Source organism: Camelus dromedarius, chromosome 20 (assembly GCF_036321535.1).
Source record: "Camelus dromedarius isolate mCamDro1 chromosome 20, mCamDro1.pat, whole genome shotgun sequence".
In the NCBI taxonomy this organism is placed as follows: Eukaryota; Metazoa; Chordata; class Mammalia; order Artiodactyla; family Camelidae; genus Camelus; species Camelus dromedarius.
Window position 1 is genome coordinate 29,519,003 of NC_087455.1, and position 24,999 is coordinate 29,544,001.

The following is a 24,999-nucleotide window of genomic DNA, read 5'->3' on the forward strand; positions in this document are numbered from 1 at the left end:
CCCCAGTACCTCTGTCAAAATAAATAAACCTAATTACCTGCCCTCCCCTCAAAAAAGACAAAATAAAACAAACAAAAAAGAACTTTTCCTTTGCATTCACAACTTGGCTGTTTGGAGCAAGGACCCAGCTTTCCACTGTCTTGGCTTTCGACGTGCCTTCCTCACTGAGGTTAATAATTTCTATCTTTTGATTTACAGTGAGATACATGTGACTCTTCCTTTCACTTGAACACTTAGAGGCCACTGTAGGGTTATTAATTGGCCTAATTTCAATTTTGTTGAGTCTCACGGAATAGGGAAGCCTGAAGAGAGGGAGAGAGATAGGGGAGTGGCCGGACGGTGTAGAAGTCAGAACACACACGGTATTTACCAGTTAAGTTTGCCATCTTTTATGGGTGTGGTTCATGGTGCCCCCAAAACAGTTACAATAGTAGCATCAAAGATTACTGATCACAGATCAACAGAATAAATACAATAATAATGAAAGTTTGAAATATTGTGAGAATTACCAAAATGTGACACAGAGACATGCAGTGAGCAAACGCTGTTGGAAAAATGGCATTAATAGACTTGCTCTGTGCAGGGTTGTCACAATATTCAACTTTCAAAACAATAGTATCTGAGGAGTGCAATAAGGCAAAGCCCAACACAACTCTTCATATTACCTTTTGAATGGACTTTTCTTTTTCCTTAAAAAAACTGAGAAACCATAAAAACTACATGTTTTGTCCACTGGTTTGTGAATAGCTATAGAATACTAACATCCACTTGGTGAGCACAGGGTGATAAATAGAAATATGGCTTAGATGTTTCCAAAAACTGGCATGATGGAGCAAAATTACAATTGGCTGAGACCGGTTTCTGAAAAAATGTATGTCAGTTGAATCTGAATTAAGCAGGTACTTCTTCTTAACCTTAGTGATTTACACACAAAGGAATCACCCACAAGTCCACAGCCGGCTCAAAGCAACAAAAAGGATGAAACTATGGGAGGAAGAAATGAGAGTCTGTGTAATGCAATGAGTGAAGCTGATCTCACTGTTAATGTCCTGTTGCTGGTGATGGAGCCAGACTTTCCAGGGTCTGTGCTCAGGCTGGGCGTGTCCTCAGAATGTCAGAGTGAGGCGTATGGGAATCCACCATGGAGATTCTCTGGGGCCTTCTAGGATGCTCCCCAGAGATGCAGGCTGATAGTTTCTGGATTCTCGTAGCTTACAGGCTTGTGTGAATGTTCTGTAACAGCGCTTCTCAAATGCTACGCTAGGCATGCGTAGATGTGCAATACTTTCCACATGCTTCTGGTAAATCGTATTCTGTGCCAAAATTATGGGACTCATATTATTTTAATTGTTATGGAAAGCATGACGGTGAATCCTTTTGTTGTCTTTTTTTTTCTTTTTTTTGCATATAATTAGTGGTCTGTTAATAGGTGTTTAAATTCAGACTCTTGTAGATTGAGTTTTCTTCAAACTGATTGTATGTGTAAGGGTGATTCTGGAATGCCGTCAAAGGAACAATTAATTCTTTCACCTTAATTAAGCTTCACGTGCTTGGTAAATTACAACTACCCCTTTTAATCATTTTTTGTATATATTGTTGGAGATTAAAGGGAGTGGTGTAATTAATGTAAAAATTGCTTCTCTTTTGAAAGGTGTGGATTCTGTCTGGACTAGTGGAATAATGAAGCTGGAATGCTGCAAATGGCTCAGGGCACTGCTGCCAACTCAGTGTACAATACACCACAGCCTAAGAGGAAGGTTTGTTTTGAAAAGCCAAGGACTTAGGGGTAGTTTATACATTTGGGGTCAGGATGCTACAAGGAGTCCATTTACAGGGTGGTGCCCAAAGCACAGAGAGAAAGGACATTGGTGGGGGAGACACCCAGACCTGCATTTAATCTTTGTCCTCCTCTCACCAAGCCCTGAGACCTCCAGTGAGTTACTGAGCCTCTCTGTACTTGCATTTCCTCATCTACAAAAGAGAAAAAAAAAGAACACAGACAAGGCTACACTTTCCCCACTGGTCCCCTCTTCCCCTCAGCCTTCCTGTCCTCAAACATTTGCTTCCCTCTGTCTGCAATGACCAAATAGGATCAGCTCAAATTCAGGAAACAGACGAGAGTCATTCTAGGAGTATTCGCTCTGACTTGAAATAGGTGGAGTAAATAAACCCTAGTCCAAGTAGGTTCTGAGATTTTTTTCCCCTGTTTTTCAAAATCAAAGCAGCAGCTTCTTAAAACCTGAGTGACTCACAAGAACTCTAATAAGTTCACAATTTCCTTTATAAAACTTTAACAAAGACAGAGGTAACCCAGGTTTCCTCAAGTGTGTTGACACTTGAGCCCATTTTCAGGAGCACTAAATGTATTTCCATCATTTGGGCCTGGCCCCTGTGCAAATAGTAGGAACCGTCACCAGTTTTTGAGAGCCGAGTGTGTGCTAAATATACATACTTCACAAGCACTACCTCAGACAATTCTGATCAGTAGCTTTTTAAATTATTTCTACTTTGCAGAACAGGCAAACGTGTCAAGTACCTCCCCTCCCCGGCAGTTGCTTAGTTTCGAAAGGGCCAAGCTGTCTACACACACAGCCAGAGCCTTCTGCTTTCTGTGTCTATGGCCTTTCCCATGAGCACCTTCCCATACATGATTCTCAAACCAAGGGGGCTGGCATTATGAAAACATAACTTGTGACTCATAGAATCTGACTGGAATAGAGTGATTCTTTGATAACACCATTAAAGCTGAAATTATTAATAATATTATTGATATTTGCTCTCCATGATTTAATATTACAATACCCTCACAACCACCACCTAACATGGACTCTTTCTTGGAACTTCTCCATTAGGCTAAACTTAATGTTGTATTTGTGTTTGACTTCCTTCTGTTTCTAGAGAAGGAATTATACAGGCCAACAATAAGCTTTCAACTACATTGACCATAAACTTAGAGAAAGAAAAGCATTTTACATTGTAACCCATTACTGTGTTCCAGATATGCTAGTATTTTTTTTCTGTTCTATTTGATTGCATTGTCTAAGAATTCTGGTCCTGACCCATAAACCTGACTTCAAACTGAAAGTAGGTCATGTTCCATGTGCAGGCATATAAACACCCATGCTTATGTGCCGGTACGTGCACCACAGCTTCTAGCTCTGGGTCTGAATCAACCTGGATGGGCTTAAAATGAAACTCTTCTCATTAGTCTGTTATTCAGTGAGATTTTACTTCAATCTATCTATTTCATCTCTTCAAACTATTTGTCTTTTAAATTTGTGAAAGCACAACAGTGCCTGACACATTCTGACAGTTTACTGAATGAATAAAGACATGGGTGGTATTTTAGTGAGTAATTCATTCTTGTACGCTGCACAGACTACCCATATTTTATCCCAGTTTTCCATTCCTCATTTCATTGCTTAATATACTAACACTTTTAAGGGTAAGTAGGGGACAAGAAGTTATAGCCATGTAAGATTGTAAGTTACTACCCAAAGTGGTTAAACAGCGAAAAATCATCTCAGATCCTCAGAGAGGACTCCTTCCCTCTAGCAAAGTCCCCTACTTTCCCCACCCAAGTTGATATTTTCAGACATAATAACACATCCCAGTTAAACCAACTGGAATTTCTAAGAGAAAATCGAATTCTTTCTCAAATGAGAGTCCTTTACTATTAGCAAGAGTCTTGAATAAAATAATGCCATTTGCAGCAACATGGATGGACCTGGAGATCGTACATTCTAAATGAAGTAAGCCAGAAGGAGAATGAAAAATACCATATAATATCACCTATACATGGAATCTAAAAAAAGGACAAATGAACTTATTTATGAAACAGAAACAGACTCACAGACATAGAAAACAAACTTATGGTTACCAGTGGGTAAAGGGGGTGAGAAGGGATAAATTGGGAGTTTGAGATTTGCAGATACTAACTAATGTATATAAAATAAGTAAACAAGTTTCTTCTGTACAGCACAGGGAACCATATTCAATATCTTGTAGTAACCCATAAGAAGAATAAAAAGAATATGAAAACGAATGTATGTATGTTCATGCATGACTGAAACATTACACTGTACACCAGAAATTGACACAACATTGTGAACTGACCATTCTTTAATAAATGTGTGTGTGTGTATAAAAAGAGTCTTGAGAATTACTGCTCTATGATAAGGCATTCCACAGTCTCTCTCAAAGATCCATTCTAGTGTCGAGCAGCCCTGAATGTCAGATGCAATTTTCCAATATCTATCATTGTCCTTTTGAACTGCAGACTGAATAGATTCAAACAAAAAAGTGACTTTTTGGTAATTGGTGGTGCAGGACACAGACATATGACAAGAGCTGTAAATGCTCACATGGATCATCTCTTGATAAATTGGAATTACAAATCCAATTCCTTCAACTGCTTAAGATCCATCAAGATTCACCTTCATCTTCAACCTCTCCCAGAACCCCTGGCCACCCAAACACTCTTATCAAACTGCTTACCACAGAGAGGAAGGTCAGGTGTTATGGAGGCCTGTTTGGGGGTGGGGGTTGTTTGCTGTATGAATGATTTTTGCCTTAATTGCTACTTGCGTTAACTACTCATGCTGCCATTCCTGTTTACTTATTTTCCATCAGTGATTACAGGATTTAGATATTATTTCAAAATTGAAATTCCAATTCTCTTAAATCTATTTCTTCAAGAAGGTATGTCCTTCACAGGAGGACTGCAGTTCCTGCTGAGGGGACCGTAGGTGTGAGGACAATGGGATGAGCGGCCACCGGAGAGAAGCTGGCTTCCCCAGCTGTGACCTGCCTTGCAGGACCTCTGAGCAACGACGAGATGCTCGTTTATTCAGCGCCTGGTTATTTCAATACTTGCCTTTTAGCAGAAAAAAACGCAGCAGCCCCCACTTCTGGAGCCTGTTGAAAGAGTTCTCTTCAGGTTAGCTCCACCTTACTTTGGGTTCTCCGACCTCAAAGAGCTTAATTTAATTTTGGAAAAAACTTTCTCTCGGCAAGTTTTAGGCTTTGTCAACAGGGAAGGAAAACTTGAGATCTGCCTCATTTCACTCTGGCGGGTGCTGCAAAAACATACACTTGTTTCTGCTGAAAGGCAGGTGAGAGAGAGGCTTCCAGCCAGTGCTGAGGGACGGCTGAGAAGACCAGCTCTGTGGTTTCGTTCAGTAAGTAGATGAGTCTCATGAAACTATCAGACTGTACTGCCAGGGTTTGTTTTGTTTTGTTTTGTTTTTTAATTCTTAAGCCAATCAATTTTTTTTTTTAGATGTGAGACTATCAGGTTATCTGAGGATTCATTAAATGCATTTCTAAAGAGAAAATAATCAGACCCCAAGCAAAAAACATGAAATGAAATAAAAGCACAGATTATATGTTTGAGATGAAAGCGTGGTCTTACACAGCTAAAGGTATAGAGAAGGTCCAACCAAGTAGGGGAAAATAATGTGGTACCTGGTAGCCATGAAAAAGAAAAGATGGAAGACAAGAAATTATAGCATCTTATGGTATTAAGTATGGTGGGTCTATTCAGTGGTTTTAGTTAACTGTGTGTGTGTTTGTGTGTGTGTTAATTTTGAAAGCTCATAATCTAAAACAGTATCTCTTAATGTGACAGCTTTAACCTTTCATTAAAACAGAATCTCAGAGGGGTCTTGAAGCATCCATTCCATGCTTTAGTCCTCTCTGTAACCTTTCTTCTGGTTTACCACTCTGGGCTTTAGAATGCCAGTAGTAGGGAAATACCTTTCCAGGATAGACTTATTAAATAATAATGCCTAGAACCAGACAAACACACCTCCCAGGAGCAGTGAAGAAATATTACCCCAAATTAAAGACCACATTAATTATAATTTTTAATTTCCAAATCTAGCTACCTTTCAAGGGGCAAGCTTGCCTTAAAACTATTTTCTATTTGTTTGCTTCAGGGAAACAATGATAATTTCTAGTTAAGTTAAAAAGGAGAACTATCCCCTTGGTTTATTAGTGTAGATATTATATTTCTACGTTAGCAATTAAGTCTTAGAGTCGTTAACCAAGTTTTACCACAAAATCTATAGTATAATACAATAGTATTTAAAATGTAAAGAAATCAAAGTACCAAATGCACATTTAGCCCCTGGCATCCAGAAAAACATTACCAAAATTGGTCCTTTCATCATGGAAGAGGACAGAGCCCGACCCCACCCTGACCCCCCAGTTAACTAGACCATGCCTGCTCACCGTTAAGTGTTACCTACACATACAGAACCGTACGTGGTGGCTTGCTCATCAACCAGTCAACACTAGCTGAGCATCTATTCTGGGCCAGGCTCTGTACCAGTTGTTGGTTATAAAAGTTAAAGAAAAATTTTCTCTCCACTCAAGAAGCAAGGCACCTAGAGGAGTGGACGGAATGTAAACTGACAAACCACGTGCAACGCCGCAGAGCATTACTGTCTAGGTATAAACTAAAGCCAGGGAGGGAGCAGCCGACTCCGCCTGAAAGGCGAGGCACCTGCGTGGGAACAGGGAGCAGGGTTTTAGGGGCGAGATGTCTGTCAGGTGAAGGAGGGAGGGAGGGCCGTTCTGGGCACGGAGAGCCCTAGGGAAGCAACAAAGGAGAGGCTGCAAGTAACTGGAAAAACTGGAGGCGTGAAAAATAGACCTGTGGATTTGGCATTAAGAAATTTTAATAAAAGGCAGATTATGCTGGATTCTGACATAAGTAACAGTTTAGGATGCGGGGTAGGAGGTGATTCCTCTTTTAAGATACATGGATTGGAAGGAAAGATGACCCGGAAGCAGTGTGGGAGGGAGGCTGTGGACCCAGGGCCTAGACGTGGGGGCGGTTTGTGAACTCTGGTCCAGTCCCGGCCCCTTCCCTGCAGGGGAAGGACAGGGGAGCCCTGCACCACGGAAATGATTCTCCCGGGAGGTGCTGTCCCCAGCAGAATGAGCTTCTAGGATGCACATTGAGCCATGAATGCAGCAAACAAAAACCCACAGGGACTCAATTTTTATTGGAAATTAGTATGTTCTGCCTGAACTAAGATTAAATTAAAAGAATGCTTGCAGTTTATAACTTTTAAATATACAACCTTAATAGCCCACCACTTTTCTCAAATAAATGTTTTCTAACCAAAATTGAAGATAGAAAAAAACTTTCCAGTAACTCTGGCCACAGCATTCTCTATACAAGAGAGGCTGCCTTCCACTGCCTGTGACCATGGGAGCAGCTGGAGCAAGGATGCCCACACCCGAGCAGCAGTCAGGCCATGCCTGGCTGCGCCCCACCCTCGGCCCTGTGGAGGGAGCAGGGCCCAAGGCAGCTCTCTGAGCTGAGCTCTGACTCACTGCCTGGATGCTCACCAACCGGCCCTGGCTGGCTTTTTTTTTTTTTTTTTAAGTTGAGGGTTCTCAAGAGGTTTTGTCTTGTTTTGTTTTGAATCAAATTTACTTTTCATATCTTCTCAGAAGTGTGGAAAGAGTCTAGGAAAACATCAAAAATCCAAATTCCATTTGCTTGAGTTATTTTTAAAGGAGGGAAGAGCCATTCTTTCCCGACTGCAGGGAGAGAGCAGGTTTGTTTAATTCTGGGGCAGGCGAGCTCTCCACAGAACAAAACTCTGGGGAACAGAGAGGCGAGTGGTAGGTGCACTTGTCTCCCAGGCCTATTTGGGCCCCAGGTTCACTGACTACCTGGCTACCTGACCTCTTGACAGGCCACAGCTGCCTCCCCTCTCCCTAACCCACCAATCTCCAGCCTCCCACTTTTCTGCACAGCCTTGCGTAGCCCAAGCCAGGATTGACTATAAAAACTACAAGAAAGTACTTATAGGGCACATCCAAAGCCAGCCTCCTTTAGGAAAACTCAAAACAAAACAAGTGTTACTTAATTTCACCCACAATTCCTATTTGAAAGTGGTATATGACTCCAGGCAGAAGAGAGCGCCTAGCCCTGGACAGATGAGCCAAGCTGAGTAAGTCACGGGGTCAGCGAGATTCTGTGTTCCAGAGTCTTCTGAAAGGCTTCTCTTTGACTCTCAAAGAAAACTATTTAAAACTAAACTTAAAGAAATGTTCTGATTCTGTGGGAACTTAAGTTTTCATGCACAGCTTTACCTTAATATAAGACTGCCATCAACAGCATGATTTAAAAATAAACAAACAGATTTGTATTAGGGCACAGATGAAAATCCTATATCACACGCTAATAACGAAAAGGTACCATAATTGCCTGCCAATTATCATGGAAGACTACAGGATTAATAGTAACAATATAACTAACACATCCTCATACAAGGGAAGACTACTTACTGTGAACCAAAATTAAAGACAAATTGAATAAAGAGCAAATGGTTGGTTTCACAATCAAGTACAAAATTGTATCAACAATGATTATGCTGGATGTGACTGTAAGATAAGGATGCTTACTTGGATGTGTTGTGGAATCAGTCTCATTACATTGTGGTACATACCACTCATTCTGAAAGGGCAAAAACTGTAACGTTCGTTATTTTGAAGTATCTGCATTGTAAAGCTGTAAATTAATTCTCAATTCTGTGCAGTAGAGAGAAATTATATTTGAATGAGTTTCAATTTCTCTGCTGTAGCTTCCAATTTTTCATTCTATAAGTCAATATTAGCTGTTGAATCTCTTCTAATTTTCCTTCCCTGCTTGAAAGGAAACAAAGATAAAAATATCCGTTCCCAAGGAAGTGGTTTGGAATTACCCACTGTTTGAGTAGACTGGGTATGCAGTCCAGGTCACTTTGTGATTTGCAGTTCACTTCAAATATTTTTTAAGTGGTTCACACTGTGCAAAACAGCATCCCTCCACTGTGCAAGCCCCAGGGAACTCCCACCTGGCTCTATGTATAGATGGCGCTTAAACTCATCGCGTCCCTGGCTGTGCTCAATACCTGGCCAACCTCCACCCACCTGACAGCTGGCCCCGCTGCTCCTCTGGACCCCCTACCTCGGGGCAGGGTATCCACCTCGCTAGTAAAGCTGAGCTTTTCTTCTAGGATCTTTTTCATCACTACAGCCAGTCAGTCTGGAAGGTTCACCAGTTCCCGAATTCATCTCTCATTCCTGGGCTAACTTTGTATCAGTCCTTTATAGTTCACTTCTCTGAGTTCCCAGCTATAACCAGTCTCTCCCTCACTGCATCCCACCCCTACGCTAGCCCAGAATCACCTCTCTGAAACACATACATCATCACTGCGTCACAGTCCTGCTAAACGTCAATGGGCATCCAAAGCCTCCAAAATCAAGCGCTGCAACGCGTCACAGAGAAATGTCCCCTCCTCACATATCCCAGCTGCCTGCGGTTTCTGCCCAGTCCCCTCCTTGTCAGAAGTCTGGGAGGACCGGTGTGTGAACGGAACACGCCCGCCTGGATGAGGACAGTATGCAGGACAACTCTTCCCAGCCCTCACTTGCTATTCCTGATCTCTAAAACTCCTTCCAACAGTAGGAAAACATGGATTAGCTAAAAACCAAGTATGCATATATCACACCTCAGTATAAAAAAGTATAAACACACACACACAGAAGCTTCAGTCTCCCCCTGGCACAACTCCAAAACCAGACTTGTGGAGCCAAGATGGTGTCAAAGCGGCAGAGGACGAGAGACTCTGAGCGTAGTCCCCTCAGCATCTGGCGTGGTGACGTGCCCACCCCAGGGTCTTTGCAGAGGACCCGAGATAGCATTTTCCCAAAATTCTACCTGCAGCTCTGAGGTTTACCAACAGGACACGTGGTAAGAGTCAATGGCCCTCTAATACCTGGAACCTTCGGAGTCCTGGGCCCCTAGACACCCTGCTGGGCTCATTCAGCCTCCACAGGGGACTCAGAACTTCAGGCTGAACCTCATGGAAACAGCTTTACATGGGGCTCCTTTTAGAGTTTGAGGCCAGCAAATTCCATCTACCCTTCATATCCCTGTTGCCCTAAGATTCCACTTAAAAAAGCAAGCCTTTCCACGACTACCAAACCCTTCTCTTTCCTTTTCTCAACCCAATTTACTGGGGACTGCCTTCCTTCACCCCACTCCCTGCACTAGTTGAAGCAATGACACGCCCACCAGTGAAACACGCTCACACATGAGCTTGTCCATCCCTTAGAATAAGGTGCCGATCTCATTTTGGCTTTTCTGCCTTGATCCCTGTCCCTCTACTGTTTCCTTGGCTCACAGCCCCCTCACCCACCCTCAGATGTTCTCGCCACTTTTCCAGAGGGGTCCTAGAAACATCTCAGGGAAGCGCTCCTCTGACTTCCCCCTCCACGTGGTATCTCAGCCATTCATCTTTCGGCCTCCAGATCTGAGCAATCTGAGGATGGGGCTCTGCCTTATTTATCTGAATTGCCAGTCCTAACACAGGGTCCGTTTGCTGAGTGAACGTGGAATTACTCTGGCTTTCTGGAAGCTGGTGGTAACTAACATGGCACCAGCACCAACTCCACGTCCCCTTAGAAAGGGGCTTTCACACTCAGAGATGAGCAAACAACAGGCATCATCAGGTGGTGATTCCCTGCGGAAGGTACAACCGGCACAGGGGCGCTCCCTGGGCTGCGGAGCGTCAGACTACTCGCGACCTGGAATTTCTGTTGTTATCCACGCAGCTCACAAGAAGGGACTTGTGAGACCTGGAGAACTCTGCTTGTGTCTCTGCAAAGCAGCAGGCTGCACTTGGGCTGGGGTTGGTTCGTTTTACTTCTATCCAGTAAGAGCTCATGGCATGTTTCCTTCCCCACCACCAACAGAGTTTACGGCCTAATGCACCAGAATCACCAGCTTTCAGAAATGCCAGAACTAGCATCCGCCAAGAAACCCGCCACCCAGAGTGCAAGCCGCTCTCAGTGCCTGGAGGGAAAAGCAGGACCTCAACCCGGGAGAGTATGCAGGTAGTCAGGGCCTGGTGGAGGCCAAGAACCATCTAGACGTTGGGATACAAAGATGACAGATGGTGGAGTGAGGACAGAGAAGAAAAAAATACGAGGGTTGCAAACTCCAGCACTCCTGAGATTCCATCCCACCTCCACCACATACCAGGGGTTGGAACTTGGGTAAATCCTTTGCCCCTCACCATCTCAGTTCTTAAACAATACGATGAGCTGTTTTCAGGATGAAGGACAAAATGCATGTGCCTGATGCACAGGAAGAGCCTGGTATGTAGACGGCATCGGACACGTGGGAGTTGTTGTTAAGACACAGCTCACTCCTTCCAGGGGCCCGCCTCCTGTCAGTGTAATAAGAGTTTTCACCCACATGTTCGTTCATTCATTCATTCATTCATTCACTCACTCATTCATTCCTTCAGGAAATACTTACTGAAAACTTACGAAGACTCAGGCCCTGTGCTGAGCACTGGGGCTAGAGTGGGAGCAAAACAGACCAGTGTCTGCCCTTAGGTGTGTGTCCTTAGAAGGACTTGCCTTCTAGCAAGAGGGGGACACAATAAAAACAGAAATATATGTACAGAATGAGATGTTGGGGGTGATAAGCACTGCAGTAAAGGTAAGGGAGCTCGAGAGGGAACAGTCTGTGACATTCGGGTACAATGACAGGGAAGGACTCTGATAAGATGACAACAAGCAAAGGCCTGCAAGAAGTGAGGACCAAGCCGGGTGACATATCTACTTAAGGAGGGAACTTGTCTGGTGTGACGCAGTTAACAGCCTCACCGAGAGCCCCACTGAGGACACGAGGATGCTGGGAGCTGGGCGCCACGTGCTCTGAGGCGCCACGTGCTCACCAGTTCCTTCCCTGGCCCTCAGGCTCCCACTCTCCTGCTCATGGACACACAGACAGGGCTCCATCGGGGACACTGTCCTCTCCTATCAGGCAGCTGGCACAGAGGGGCACGTCGAAGGATGTGGGCAATGAGGAGCAGCCACCAAGAGCAACCAATAATCCAACAACCAACAGACAAATCTATGTCAGGAAAGACGCAGAATGCCCACCAGGCATGGTTACCACAGCTACCAGAGACACCAGGGGCGCCGAGGGGAAGCCAGATAAGGAAAGACACAGAGAGGTGAAGGCTCCAGTGGGCTTTGCTTGGAGACAGCGTGCCGGAGGGAGGGCTGGTTGTCCCGGGCACCCCAGGAAAATGGGATGAAAGGATTGGCACACTCATGCACACAAAATCGTGTTGTGCATAATTTGAAGAGACTGAGGTTCCCCTAAAGCTGCACCCAGATTCTACCCACAGACCCCAAGGGCCGAAGCTACAAATGCTTGTTTTAGCGAAAGGGGCCTCACCTCGGTCTCTGACTCCGGCTTCCGGTCACCACCCCGAGGCCTCAGCCGACCCGGCGGGCCCAGGGCCGGCGGGGATGTGGGAACTGCAACTTTGGAGCCCAGTTTCATGGAGGTTAAGAAAGGGTAATACATTAAATTGCTTTGGATCCTTCCTTTTCTTTTTGAGGCTCCTAGAAGGTTCTCATTTCAAACTGACAAAGGCATGGCACGCGCACCCTTGGGCCTCCCTCCCCCTCAGCGGGCCCCGGGAGCCCCCGGCGGGGCCGCACCGACACCCCGAACGCCGCACCACCGCGGTACCGCCGGCGTGGCCGCAGCGCACAGACGTGTCCGCCGCAGCGGCCTCGGGCCTCCCCAGTGGAAACGGCGTTGACCACCCACTGGAAGAGGAACAGATGGCTTGATTTTATTTTATTTTTTTAATCTAGAAGAATGAATTAGATGAGATTTTTTTTTACATACTTCCCCCTCCTGCGTGAGTAGCTGTCAGGTTGAGTTCAGGGGGCAGAGACCAAAATCGATTTTCCGTTTGAAGCTAAGAGGCCGATTCAGTGCCTTGGTCTCAGGTTCAGGGCAAGTAGCCCAAGTCGCCATGAAGCCACTGAGTAAAAGTCACAAATCTCAGACATAAATTACGTATGTGCGTGTGTGCACACACGCATGTGTAAAGGGTCACAAGCGGGGGAAAAGTCTGAAGGCAGGCAAGAGATGATAAAGAAGAGAGATAAAACTTGAAGTTCTATGAGATCTGAGAGATCATTCTGGTCTAAGAAAGGTAAACCTTGTAACAACATCAAAGTTGAACCAACAGGTATGCCAGTAAAACGCTTTTATTATTTGCCTTATTTGGACCTAGTCCATATTTTCTATTTAATTGCTCCTCTCATTTTCTTGGGCAATAATTATAAGGTTAGCTTTTCAAATAAAATAAAATTGTTCCTCTGCTCTCTGCAGATTGACTATAAAGCAGGTTACGGCAAGTATCCCCAAACCTGTCATCCTAGTTGGTCTTGGGGGTTCAGTGTGTGACCCCAGGAAGGAAGGCTGTTTTTCACCCTGGCTCTGGCACTAATTCTTGCACTGATTATTTGAAGACAAGTCATTTGGAAAGGTGGGTCAATGAGCCTCTCTAGGCCTCAGTTTCCTTGTTTATTAGTTAAAAATGTTTGATTAGTTAATAGGAGACGTGTGTGTGTGTGTGTGTGTGTGTGTGTGTGGTGTGGGTAAGGAATGGCACAGCCATTTTGCAGAACAAACCAGCAATAATTTCAATATATTCTACGATGAGCGTCTAACCTTAACCTAGTTACTAACTTCTTTGCCGTTGGTCAAGGGGTCCTAGCAAGTGTGCGATGGAAGGTCTAAACAATGTCGTCACAATATGAAAGAAATCAAAGTAAACATCCTTTCCGTGGCTAATTAATTCCTCTGGTACCCAATGCAGTGGAAACCTTCACTTTACCTGAGCTCAGGGGGACTGTACGCTCTTGGTCTGCAAAACATGGTAACAAAGCCTATAAATGAGAAATGACTTGTTTCTTATGGAAGCAGCACATAGATAAAGTGTTAAAATTACTGAGAAACACATATATTACTGTTAGTGTTTTTAAATAATTTCTAGACACCGTAAGATCCAAGCCCTGACTCCCCCTGCTTTGCTCTGTGGCTCAGAGGTTGATTCCTGCAAGCTGCATGTGCCAGGGGCATGTGCCCTCTGGCTTCAGGGTAAACGTGGCCAATGGGAAGCACGAGGGGAGACTGGGAGGCAGGGAGGAGGCAGGGCATCGCCTCCCCTCCTCCTCTTGGTGTTGAGAGATGTCCTCAGCAGTGATCCTTCTGTGGCTCTATCTGTTCCGGGAAGGCTGCTCCTTCCGTGGTCCCACCTCCTGCTAAGGCAGCCCCAGCCTCTGTTCCAGTTCCTGCTGTGGTTCCCATGACACCCAACACCTCCTTCCTCAGTCCTCCAGCCCTCCCACTGACAGCAGGAGATTCCTGCTGGCGCTCCTCTCTGGATTGCCTCATGGTGCCTTCAGCCCTCCCAAACTGCAGTAAGTTCCCTCCACCCGACCACTTGGTCTGGGCTCTGAGACCCGTTCGGGGGCTCCAGTTCTCTGGAGAGCAGACACCATGTTTAGGAGGATAAAGCCCCCAGCAAATGCACTTGGTGGACACATTCCTTCTACTGCCAGGAAAGCTCTCAAACACTGCAATTGCCTGACCACCTAGGCCTGTTTGCACAAGACGTGTGCTCCAGTGGGAGGAACACTGGATGGAGAATCAGAGAACTAGAGCTCTCTACCTAGTCATGTGACCTTCACCAGTGCCTTAGAACCAAACAAGAGAGGTTATTCACGTCACAGAGGGCTAAGAGTTCCCCTGGCATGCCTGCCTACTAGGCTCAAACGCAAAAGGGTGTGAAAGTCTGCTTTAGAAATTATCCTGGCCTCTGCAAACCCAAATCTGTTATTACATGAGACACAACTGACTTTCATGGGGCAAAAAGCGCTTTGCTCTCCACTTAGGCTGATTTCGATTTTTAAGTCTGGTTTGTCCTAAATGAACTAATACCTAGGAAAAGTGCAGAGACTAGCGCCTAGGGGGCAATGTGGGTCCCAGCTGTGACTTCTGCGCTGGGTTCTCCTCTGCACCATGACCACATGTCAGTTTATCAGAGACCACGCAGGGAGGTCAACGTGGACTCACCGATGTCGAGGACCCTCTGCTTCGCCGTGTGCTGCCGAGAGTGCCAGTACTTCCAGTATTTCAGCTGCTCGTCCCGGTTCTTGTCTTCGCTGAAGACCACCATCACCACGCTCTGCAGAGGGGACAACCACGGAGCTTACTTTCTGCTCAGCACCTCCTGCTTCACACACCCTCCAGTGCTGGGAGTCCCACCACAGCTGTGTTTCCTGTCATTTCTGTAAACTTGCTTTAGAGATGCTCACTTGTAAGGTTTGTATTGTGTTAAATGGGCCTACCTTAAAACGTGATGCAGACAGGAAAACAGCTCATAGAAAAAAGAATTTTACCTCATTTTTACCAGTAGTCATAAACAATCAGATTAACCAATTTATCAGCAAATTTATTGTTTTGGGAGGTTGAGTGGGAATACCAAAAGAGATTTTTTTCTTATATTGGAAACAAGCACATTTTTGAAATTTCACATCCTTAAGCATAGAGTTTGGCACATTTGTAAAGGAGCAAATATCTGTCTCTGACCTCATTAAATGCCTCTGGCTGGATCAGTGGAGGTAATGAGAGAAATCCTAAAAGATGAGATGATGTTGATGAACACAGATCTAAGCTACAGATATTTTGTTAGACCACAAGATACAAAGTCAACTATGTTATTTATTTAAATAGTGGATGTACTTTTAAAATGAGCTTAAGAAACTAATTACACCTTGTAGAAATAAGAATCCCAAACCACTTTTAAGTCTAAGTTACAAGTAGCCTTGTTAAACAAAACATATGTTAATTCATTGTCATTTATGAGATGGAGAAGGTACCAAAAACATAAAAATAAATAAACAAACCAAAAAAAGCTCCTTTAATTACAGCATCAGGAATACTGTACCCAGGAATACACTCCCCCTTTCATTCCATATCTAAAATACTTCTTAGACATTTTTTTTCTGCTATTCCAGAAGAATATTTCATTGACTCTCATTCCTCAATAATGTCTCCTTTGTAGCATTTTACACACTCACAGCCATCTACTTAGTTATTTTTAATTACTCAGTCCATGGCCAGGTCTTCCACTAACTTATCACTCAGCAAGGGCAGGACAGTGTCACCCCGGGGGCCCTGGTTACTGACAAACTGACAAATAATAGACACCAGATATATGCTTGTGGCCGTACTGCCAAGTCAAAAGCTGGCTTATTCCCAGTGTCTATGTGAACATTTGTTATACAGGAAAGCAGGTGTCTGTTAGAAAATCTAGTTTAGAAATACATATCCATGTTATTTGCTTCACAAGCAGCATGACCTTCAAAAGCATGGAGGAGAGGTGAGGAGAGAGGGACCTGCTGGCGCTCAGCCTGCTCTCCATCCTTCCTCAGGCTTTTCCACTTGTATGTAAGAGTTTACTGTGTGGGCCCCCGCCCCCCAGTCACTGAAATAAAAATAACACTTAAGGTAACTTTTTCTAGCAAATGACTAACAGCATAAATAACGGCATGTTCTCGGTTTGGAACTGTATGTCTTCAGTGGTAAAGAAGAAGGCAGTTTGAAACTGCCATTGTCCAGGCTACGTGCTTCGACTCGGATGCAACACTGTTCTCAGAAACCAGCACCAGGAGGTTCCAAGCGCATCGCTCCTCCCTCCGGACCACTCACTCTCCCAGAGCCGAGGAGTAAGAAGGATCTGCTTTGAGAAGGGCCATCCTACTCTCCAAAGCTGTTAGACGGAAGTCCTTAAGAGAAGGAAGGCTCCTTGCTTCAGGCAAAATGGAATGGAAGGAAATAACGTTTCTATATTAAATTATTCCCATGATTTCAATGAAGTAGAATTCTTGGAACAGTCCCTGTACTCCAAGCTGTTGTCATGGCCTTAGATTACTAACCATGCATCATCTTTTCATGGTGATAATAATGGTGTTGGTACAAGGGTGTATATGATTATACACTTGTAATTTAGAAGATTTTTTTAAAAAGAAAATTTATCCAGTGTCTTCTTACCAGGTATCCACATATGAGCGTGTAGGATGCAAATTCTAGGATGTATTTCTGGAGATGGATCCCAGGCTAACATCCGCCTGCCTTTCAGGCCTCCATGCTACTCAGCACAGTACACTTAGTGGTGGTCAAGAGAATAGGTGAGGAGTTGACTGCTTGGGATATGTAGCCTGGTTCCCTCACATTTTAGCTATGGAAACTTGGCCAGTTGCTAGCTTCTCAAAGGCCAAGTTTGTTCATCTGTAACATTATAAAAATAATGTCTATTTCATAGGGTTGTTGTTAGTTTAAAATGAGTTATGAGATGTGTGTTATTTAGCACAGAGCTTGGCACATAGAAGATACACTCAATAAATACTAGCTGTATTGTTGTGATGATGGTGATAAAGATGATGAGGGCATCCTTCCACTGTATCCTGGACCACAGGGCTGGGACATACTAACTCCCCTGGAGGGCACACAGCACACTGAGCACCATCCACCTGCCACGGGCTCAGCCTTGGTTGGACATTAGCCCCACATCTCCCCCATCTTTCTCCTCTCAGCTGCCCTGCCTTCTACAGCTCCAGTCTGCCACTGGGACAACCTCTGAGGGAGGAAGTCTTGCTGGACAAATAAGCAGCGATTCTTTGTGTCTTTCTCGTGGAAACAAAGCCACAAAACCTGGTTGATTCAAGAGACTGCCATTGCAATGATTTTACCTAAAGCTAATAACAGGCAAGCTGGCCAGCAAGTGCCCAGTGACTCCTCTCTCTTCTACCTCATCTATTACCTTTGCATGGGGGTCGGGGATGGGGTAGACTCACTGCCCCGGCACAGCACAGCGTTCCTTGCTCAATGTGCTGGAGAAAGAGCTTAGGAGGAGGGAGCTCTGGATAAAATAAGGAGGGGTGGGCACCATGCACACAGCAGCATAAATCATTTTACAGCAGGGCAGGAAAGTCCTTCAACCTCTTTTCAGAGCTCTGCTATAATTTTCCTTTTCAGTAGAGAGGGATTACCAGTTCCCTCCCTTCTTGGCAGGAGCGAGAATGCCAGAAGCTGGCAGCCTTCCAGGGCAGTTTTATTTCCCACAAATAGAACTAACACTCATGAATGTGAAAATTCCTCCAAGCCACTCCTGGGAGGGACCATAGCATGCCTCCCCCTTGACTCCTGAGTAAGAGCTGGGCTATAGATGGTTTTTAAACAAAGCTGTAAAGGGCTCAGGGACACAGAATGAATTGCACCCTCCTCTATGTTAGAAAGCTCAGTTCCTTCCCGCCCATAAAGATGCTCTGACTCACAGCTACTTACTTGAAAAATGAAGATCATTTGATTGAAAACAACAACAGTAACAACTAGGTAGCACACAGGCGATGAATGAAGCCGGGAAAATTCCTTGGATACAGTCAGAAGGCATGTTCCTACCACGTCCCTTCCTGGGGTTTATTGGTTACTGATTAAAATGATAAACTGTAAACCAGTAAGTTTTCTTGCCCCAACCCTCTGACGTTTGTTCTAGAATTATTTATTTTGGAGTTTTTTCCCTGCCCTTCCACAAGGCTGGCAGGTAGCAGCTGCTTTCATCTGCCCTCCCCGTGCTTTATTTGAGAGACGAGGTCCCTACCCTGACTTTGCTGATTGGGTGTCGGAAGCACTTGTTGTCCCCCGTCTCGCTGAGTGTTATGGCGTAGAACTGTCCCTTGTTGAGGTAGGTCATGGGGCCCTCCCCCTGCTTCTGACGGAGAGATTTGGTGGCTTCCAGGGTGTACTGAAAGGTGCCACTGTGAACAAAAAACAAACACTGGTCAGATTCACTCACTTGGACATCTCTGACTTGCTGATCAATTTCACATCAATAGCATTTTGGATGAATGTTAACCAATATTTACTCTGTTTTAGAGACAAAACACAGCATATGGCAGAAGAGATGAGACCAGACCAAAGGTCACTCTGGTACAATGCACACAACTAACACTTCTAACAGCAGACCATAAACCAGATGGTTTCGAAGGGGAGAAAGTCCATGATGGGCCTGTCCAATTGTGCGAGGCTGGGCCAGGGAGCCTCTGCTAGGGCATAGATGGCACTCTGTAATGCCTGAACTCAAGAATCGATAGAATTTGCTACGTTCGTCTTAGGAACAAGCCAAACGTGTGAATGCTTTTGTTCAATTCATATACATACCTAAACTTCTTTTGTCTAACCAACATGTTTCAAATAGCTACTTCCCACTTTAAAACATTTCAAAATGTAAGAATCTAAAATTCAAATATTCATTAAGAATCTAGTTCCATACCAGGAAGTTTTTTTTTTTACTTTTGTTCCTTAAGCCTGCAAAAGAACTCAGGACAGGGTTGCTGCTCTAAATCAGGAATTTACAGACAATGGTCCATGGGCCAAATCCAGCTCACTGCCTGTTGTTGTAAATAAAGTTTTATTGGAACACGGCTACACTCATTTGCTTATATCTCACCTGTGGCTGCTCTTGTGCTACAACAGGAGAGTTGAGTAGTAGTGAGAGAGACTGTATAGGGCCACCAAATCTCAAATATTTACTATCTAGCCCATTGCTGAAAAAAAGTTTGCAGATCCCTGCTCTTAATAATTTCCCTATTATTTTTTAAAATACAATTTAATTAATACAAGGGAAAAAACACTGATTTTTTCCCAACTTTGAAGAATATATCAATTGTTCCAAATGAACAACGGGTATGAACCACAGTCTTCTGTTTAAGATGTTCATTCAGAATATTTACTTCTACTACACTTCAGGATGGCACAGAGTGATGATCTAATTACAAATGCTTTGAGTGTTTTCTGAATCATCAGAAGCCCTTCACTGGGTCTGTTTGAAAGGTTTCTGATGCAAAAATGTCTCAGAATTTGCTTCTTAAAATGATCTGCTTACAAGATTATGGGTGACTTTTGCCTTCTATGTTAAATATTTCTGCAACATTTGATTCTTTTTTAACTTTCATAATGAGAAAGAAATTTGAGGGACAAAATCATATTCCCCCGACATGATAAAAATCTTAGGCTTAAGCTGATAAACAAAACAAATTCCAGAATATGTGTCTTTGGATAAGGTGGGAAATAAATCATTCAAGACAGAACCAATTCCACTGTCATTTTGCCTGGAAAAAGCAATTTCAAGATAACCAGTGAGTCATAAAATCTGAGACCTGAACAGGATATTAGGAATTGCCTAAACTCAGAGCTTGACTAGGGCACAGGCTGCTTGAAAAACATGAAGAAAGCTGTGAGCCCTCTTCCCAGATAAAAGCGCATATGAACACAAATGACTTTTACTATAACGTCAGGAGATTCACATCCCCCAAGCTTATCCGCAACGCAAGATAAGAAGCACCTTCCTCATTTCTCAGCCGAGGAGGGGCTGAGAAACTTGCTCACTCCGGGAAACAAGTACAACAGCAGAGAGAGAAATCGGGTCAAGGGCTGGTAGGTCGATGCCCTTTTCGTTGGCCCAATAGCTGGTGACACGGTGGATTGATAGCATGCAAATTGTAGATGTTTTTCCACATTTTAGAAGGTGACTTGGAACTCTATCTTTCCTGCCTCTCCCCTCCCCTTTACTGCCTCCGAACTCCCCAGCTCTGCCTAAGATGATCCGGGGAGGATGACCGGGGAGCCTGAGGTTGAAGCAAGACCCTGTAGGATCAGAAGAGAAGAAGGCCACACGTGTAAAAGTAAAGTGGCAAGAAATGCAACAGGGGACAAAGTGAAAGTAACAAGGGACCAGCACATAAAGGGCCCCCGACTACTTTCATAAGGAATTTTTGTTTCATTCTGTCTGAGATGGTGAAATCACTCATCAGTTGTGTCAGTGAGAGGGGGCAGTACATCCCTGCCGTTCTGTCTTCAGGCCTGATCACCACCGTGGCCTTTGAACATCTGGCCTCTTAACCTAGAATATTCTTTAATCCTCCTTCTTTCCCTGGAGAGCTCTTGATAATCCTTCAAGATTCAGCTCAAATGCCACTTCCTGTGACGCTCTGCCCTGTCCCACTCAGATCCCCCCACCCAGGCCTGTTGGTCATTTCAGCTGTCGATTAATGTATCTCTGTAGCAGGACTCATCACTTACCAAACATACTGCAGCCTGTCTGACATCACAAACTCCTCCAAACGTTTATGGGCCTCTTGTAAAGAGGGGTTATATCTTATCCCCAATCCCTATTGCATTGCTGGCACATGGGAGGCACCATTGTAGGACAGTAAAAGGTAGATATGCCCAAAGGAAATTGTTGGCAGGGCGATCAGTTATATGCCAATAGCTCAGGAGAACACGAGCAAGAGTGAGGGGAAGGAATAGGACAGGTGGACATTCAGCACTTGGCAGGTGCTGGGAACGTAGCAGGAGGGTAGGCAGACCTTCACACCTCTTGAGTGGGTAGCTGGGAGGATGGCTACATTATTAGGCACAAGAAGAAATAAACATGGAAGAACACATGTGAAAGAAGTAAAGAAGGAAGCAAAGAAGAGGGAAAAAAAGAGAGAGTTCTGTTTTGCACATGCTGTTTTGGAGACCCACATGTTTGAGGCTCAGAAGAACACCTAAGAAAGGCTGTCTGGCCAACGAAAGGACAAAGAAAGGGTACAGGCCTCAAAAAGTTGATCAGGACTGGAATTAGTCATTTAGAAGTCATTGTGTGGAGAAAAGAATTTTCTCTTAAAGGTTTAAAAGTATAACTTGGGGATACATTTAAGCAGCCATCAGTTCATCAGCTTCTAGGGGCATCTCCTGGTGACCTACCTTGCTGTCTGGTCGTACATGTACTCCTCAGCCCCAACTGAAGCACTCCGAAATTTCTGCAAAATGTAAAGGTCATCAAAATGAAAACAAGTAGGGGAGTCATTATGCAAAATGAAAAAAAAAAGTGTCAAATGGATCCAAACTGTTTTATCCTCATTTTAAAAAGGAAAATTATCCATTTTTTGGTATTATGTTTTGAACTACAGTGAAAATGGTTACCATTTGTGTACAGAACTCGCATGTGACCTGAATTACACAGAATTACATGCAACAGAAAATGCATTTGTGCTTTGTACATTATTCACATGTCCATATTCACATGTCCACAGGGGTTCCTAAGGTGTTTTAGGTACTGGAAACTGTTTCCACAAACATCTAAATATCTGTTCCATTTTCTTATCTCCAACACTTATTCCGAAAGTCACAGATTCTGAGTTAATGGAACACTGATTACACAGAGGCCACAGAGAACATCACAAGCAGTATGTAGAGTTTTAGGAGTGTAGCTTCTGGGACAAGACTGTCTCGAGTCAAGTTCTAACTCTTACCCCTGCTGTCTGTGCAGACTGAGGCACGTGCCAGACTTTCTTCGTCTGTAAAATGCCTGCTTACAGTGATTAGAAGAATTAAATGCATTGGTAGAGGTAAAGTACTAAGACCAGTTCCTGGTTCCTCGGGCGCTCTGTCTGTGTGTATGAAATTCTGTTCTGTAGTAATCACTTGATCGCACTCGGTGCCCTTCTCTAAGAACTTCATTATCACAACGTTGTAAGAGTAGGTTTTTGGGAGAAACTTTAACTCTCAGTATTATACGTGAAGAGGCTTCAGTCCATAGAAGTTTATTGTTATATACTTAGTACAAGTAGAATGTATTTTGCTACATTTTAGAATCTTTTCAAAAGTAGTTGCACAAAAGCCCTAACTCTTGATCCTAAAGTGAATATAACAGAATACTGATGAAACAACTATGTTTCAATAGATAGATAGATTACATAGATAGATAGATAGATAGATAGATAGATAGATAGATAGATAGATAGATAAAATTTAAAAGGCTTAAAAAAAACAATATTGATGAAAAAGCACTCGGTGGCCACACATATCTGGACCTTCCACTATGGCCTTTTTTCTAGCATCTCTTCCTAAGAAACAACTTTCCTGCCTCTCATTTCTCTGCAATAACTTTCTACTTTTTGACAAGTAATTCAAAGATTTCCTACTCAGGAAGGGTTTCTCACAGCTATTTTTCAAACTTTCTTCACAATCTCTAACCACCATCTCTAGAATGCAGTGTACCCTTACACCACAGTTTACATGCACACACATAGAATCTTTCTTTTTATCCAGTCTTATAAATTCCTTGGATCCAAGAAGGCAGTTTGCCTTTCCAACTTTACCCAAATGCAGTGCAAGAACCTTTGACAAATGTTTGTTAACTGGTTCATTAATCATGGCAGAGAATTAAAGTACAGATTTGTATTCCTTCTGCAATCAGTCAACCAATCAGCAAGACATCCAGTGGAAATATTCTGGAGCTTCACCACTGATTGGTGCTGCAAGAAATACAAAAAGTGTGTAAGACACTTTCCCTGCCTCAAAGATATAAAAATTGGTTGAGGAGGTGAGTAAATTCATGTGGCAGCACCAGAGAAACTGAAATACAGAAAATAACTAGATATGAAAGTCTGTGTTGAAACATTCATTCATTCATTTATTCAGGTGTCCTGACTAAAAAAAGTACAGAATGAATATTACCAGGAAGACAAGATCAGCAAAATTATAGAAAGATTTTATGGATATTGTGAACTTTGCTCTGACCCTTTGAAGCTAAGGAGAACCTGGATTAATTGAAGAAATTGAGGGAAAGTAATCCAAGTAAGAGAGAACCACCATAAGTCAAGACAAATGATGGGTACAAAGGTGGTGCATTCATGAGGTCAAGGACAACCCAAACATGATAAAGAGCTCCTCCCAATTCTCTCTTACTGAGTTGCCCCTAGGGATCCCCTGCAGAAGCGGGCTAAATAAATATAACTTTGACTACAGATGTGTTCATGGTAGTCTTTGGCCAGTGGACTTAGATACAAAGAAAACTGACTTTACTAGGAACTAAAGGGACAGGACAGGGAGGGCTTCTCCGAAGAAGTCACAGAAGGAAGAGTATAGAAGGAAGTAAAGAATATTCTAGAATAGCACTGTCCAATAGAATTTCATGTGAAGATGGAAGTGTTCTATATCTTCACTATCAAATATGGTAGCCACTGGCCACTTGTAGAAGGTGAGACCTAACATGGAGTTAGTGGAACTGAGGAATTGAACTTTTAATTTTATTTAATTTTAACAGCCATATATGGCTAATGGCTACAGTTCTAAGAGATAGAGTAGCATGCACAAAGGTCCTGGGGCAGGAGGGAGCATATCAGGTTCACAGAACTGAATGAAGCCCAGAGCAGAGAGCACAATGGGGAAAGATGTGCAAGATGAGGTGGGAAAGGCAGAGAAGAAACAGAATGTGCAAGGAAGGCCTTGTAAACCTGTTAAAGATTTAGATCTTAATCCTAAAAACAGAGGGATTTAAGTGATAGGGTGCCATGATCAGATTAGCATTTTGAAAAGACCGTCACAGGTACAGTGTACAAAAGTGGACAGTATTATAGGCCAGAGACAATGATAGCACAAGCCAGTATGGTGGAAGCAGGATGGAGACAATGGATAGATTTCGGAGACACTTAAGAAAGTGGAATTGATGAACTGATAATGACTTAGACAAGGATAAGCAGAGAGCAAAGTATCAAGAAAAATATCCTGGTTGCTTGAGAAACCAGAAGGATGGTGGTACCACTCCACTAGGGGGGAGAACATGAGTGAAGATTGTAAATTAAATTCTGAACACGTGGAGAGTCAAATAGGTGGTTGGACATAAAGGTTTGGAGCTCAGAGAAGAAGACTGGGCTGGAAAAAAAAAAGGAAAAGTATTCAAGACAGAGATGATAACTGAAGCGGTGGACATAAAGCCAAGAGCATTTTCAAGAGGCAAGCATGATCAAAGTATCAAATAGTGCTGAAAAGTAACAGCTTTAACAGAAGAGGGGTTTCCAGAGCCATTCTATTCAAGAGGCAGGGAGATGTCTACTATGAACCTGAATAATGGACCGTCTAATTGTGTCAACTTTGATTACATGTAGAGAAACCTAAATCCTCCCAAAGTATAAAAATGTGTATGCTAAGGATTTTCCAAAAATTCTGCTTGATGCAAAAACAAAATAACAAAATGACAGAAGTTTGGTAGTACGATATAC

General features: G+C 43.5%; 1 protein-coding gene across 2 annotated transcripts in view; it reads right to left on the reverse strand.

Moving 5' to 3' along the window:
• GRHL2 (grainyhead like transcription factor 2) overlaps positions 1-24,999 on the reverse strand; it is a 142,767-nt gene that overhangs the window by 64,055 nt on the left and 53,713 nt on the right. For both annotated transcript variants that reach the window (XM_010981884.3, XM_010981883.3), the window contains exons 5-7: positions 21,701-21,756; positions 18,552-18,708; positions 14,966-15,077 (exon numbers count right to left, since the gene is read on the reverse strand). In XM_010981884.3, coding sequence (XP_010980186.1) covers positions 14,966-15,077; positions 18,552-18,708; positions 21,701-21,756 — 325 coding nt within the window. The remainder of the gene's footprint in view (positions 1-14,965; positions 15,078-18,551; positions 18,709-21,700; positions 21,757-24,999) is intronic.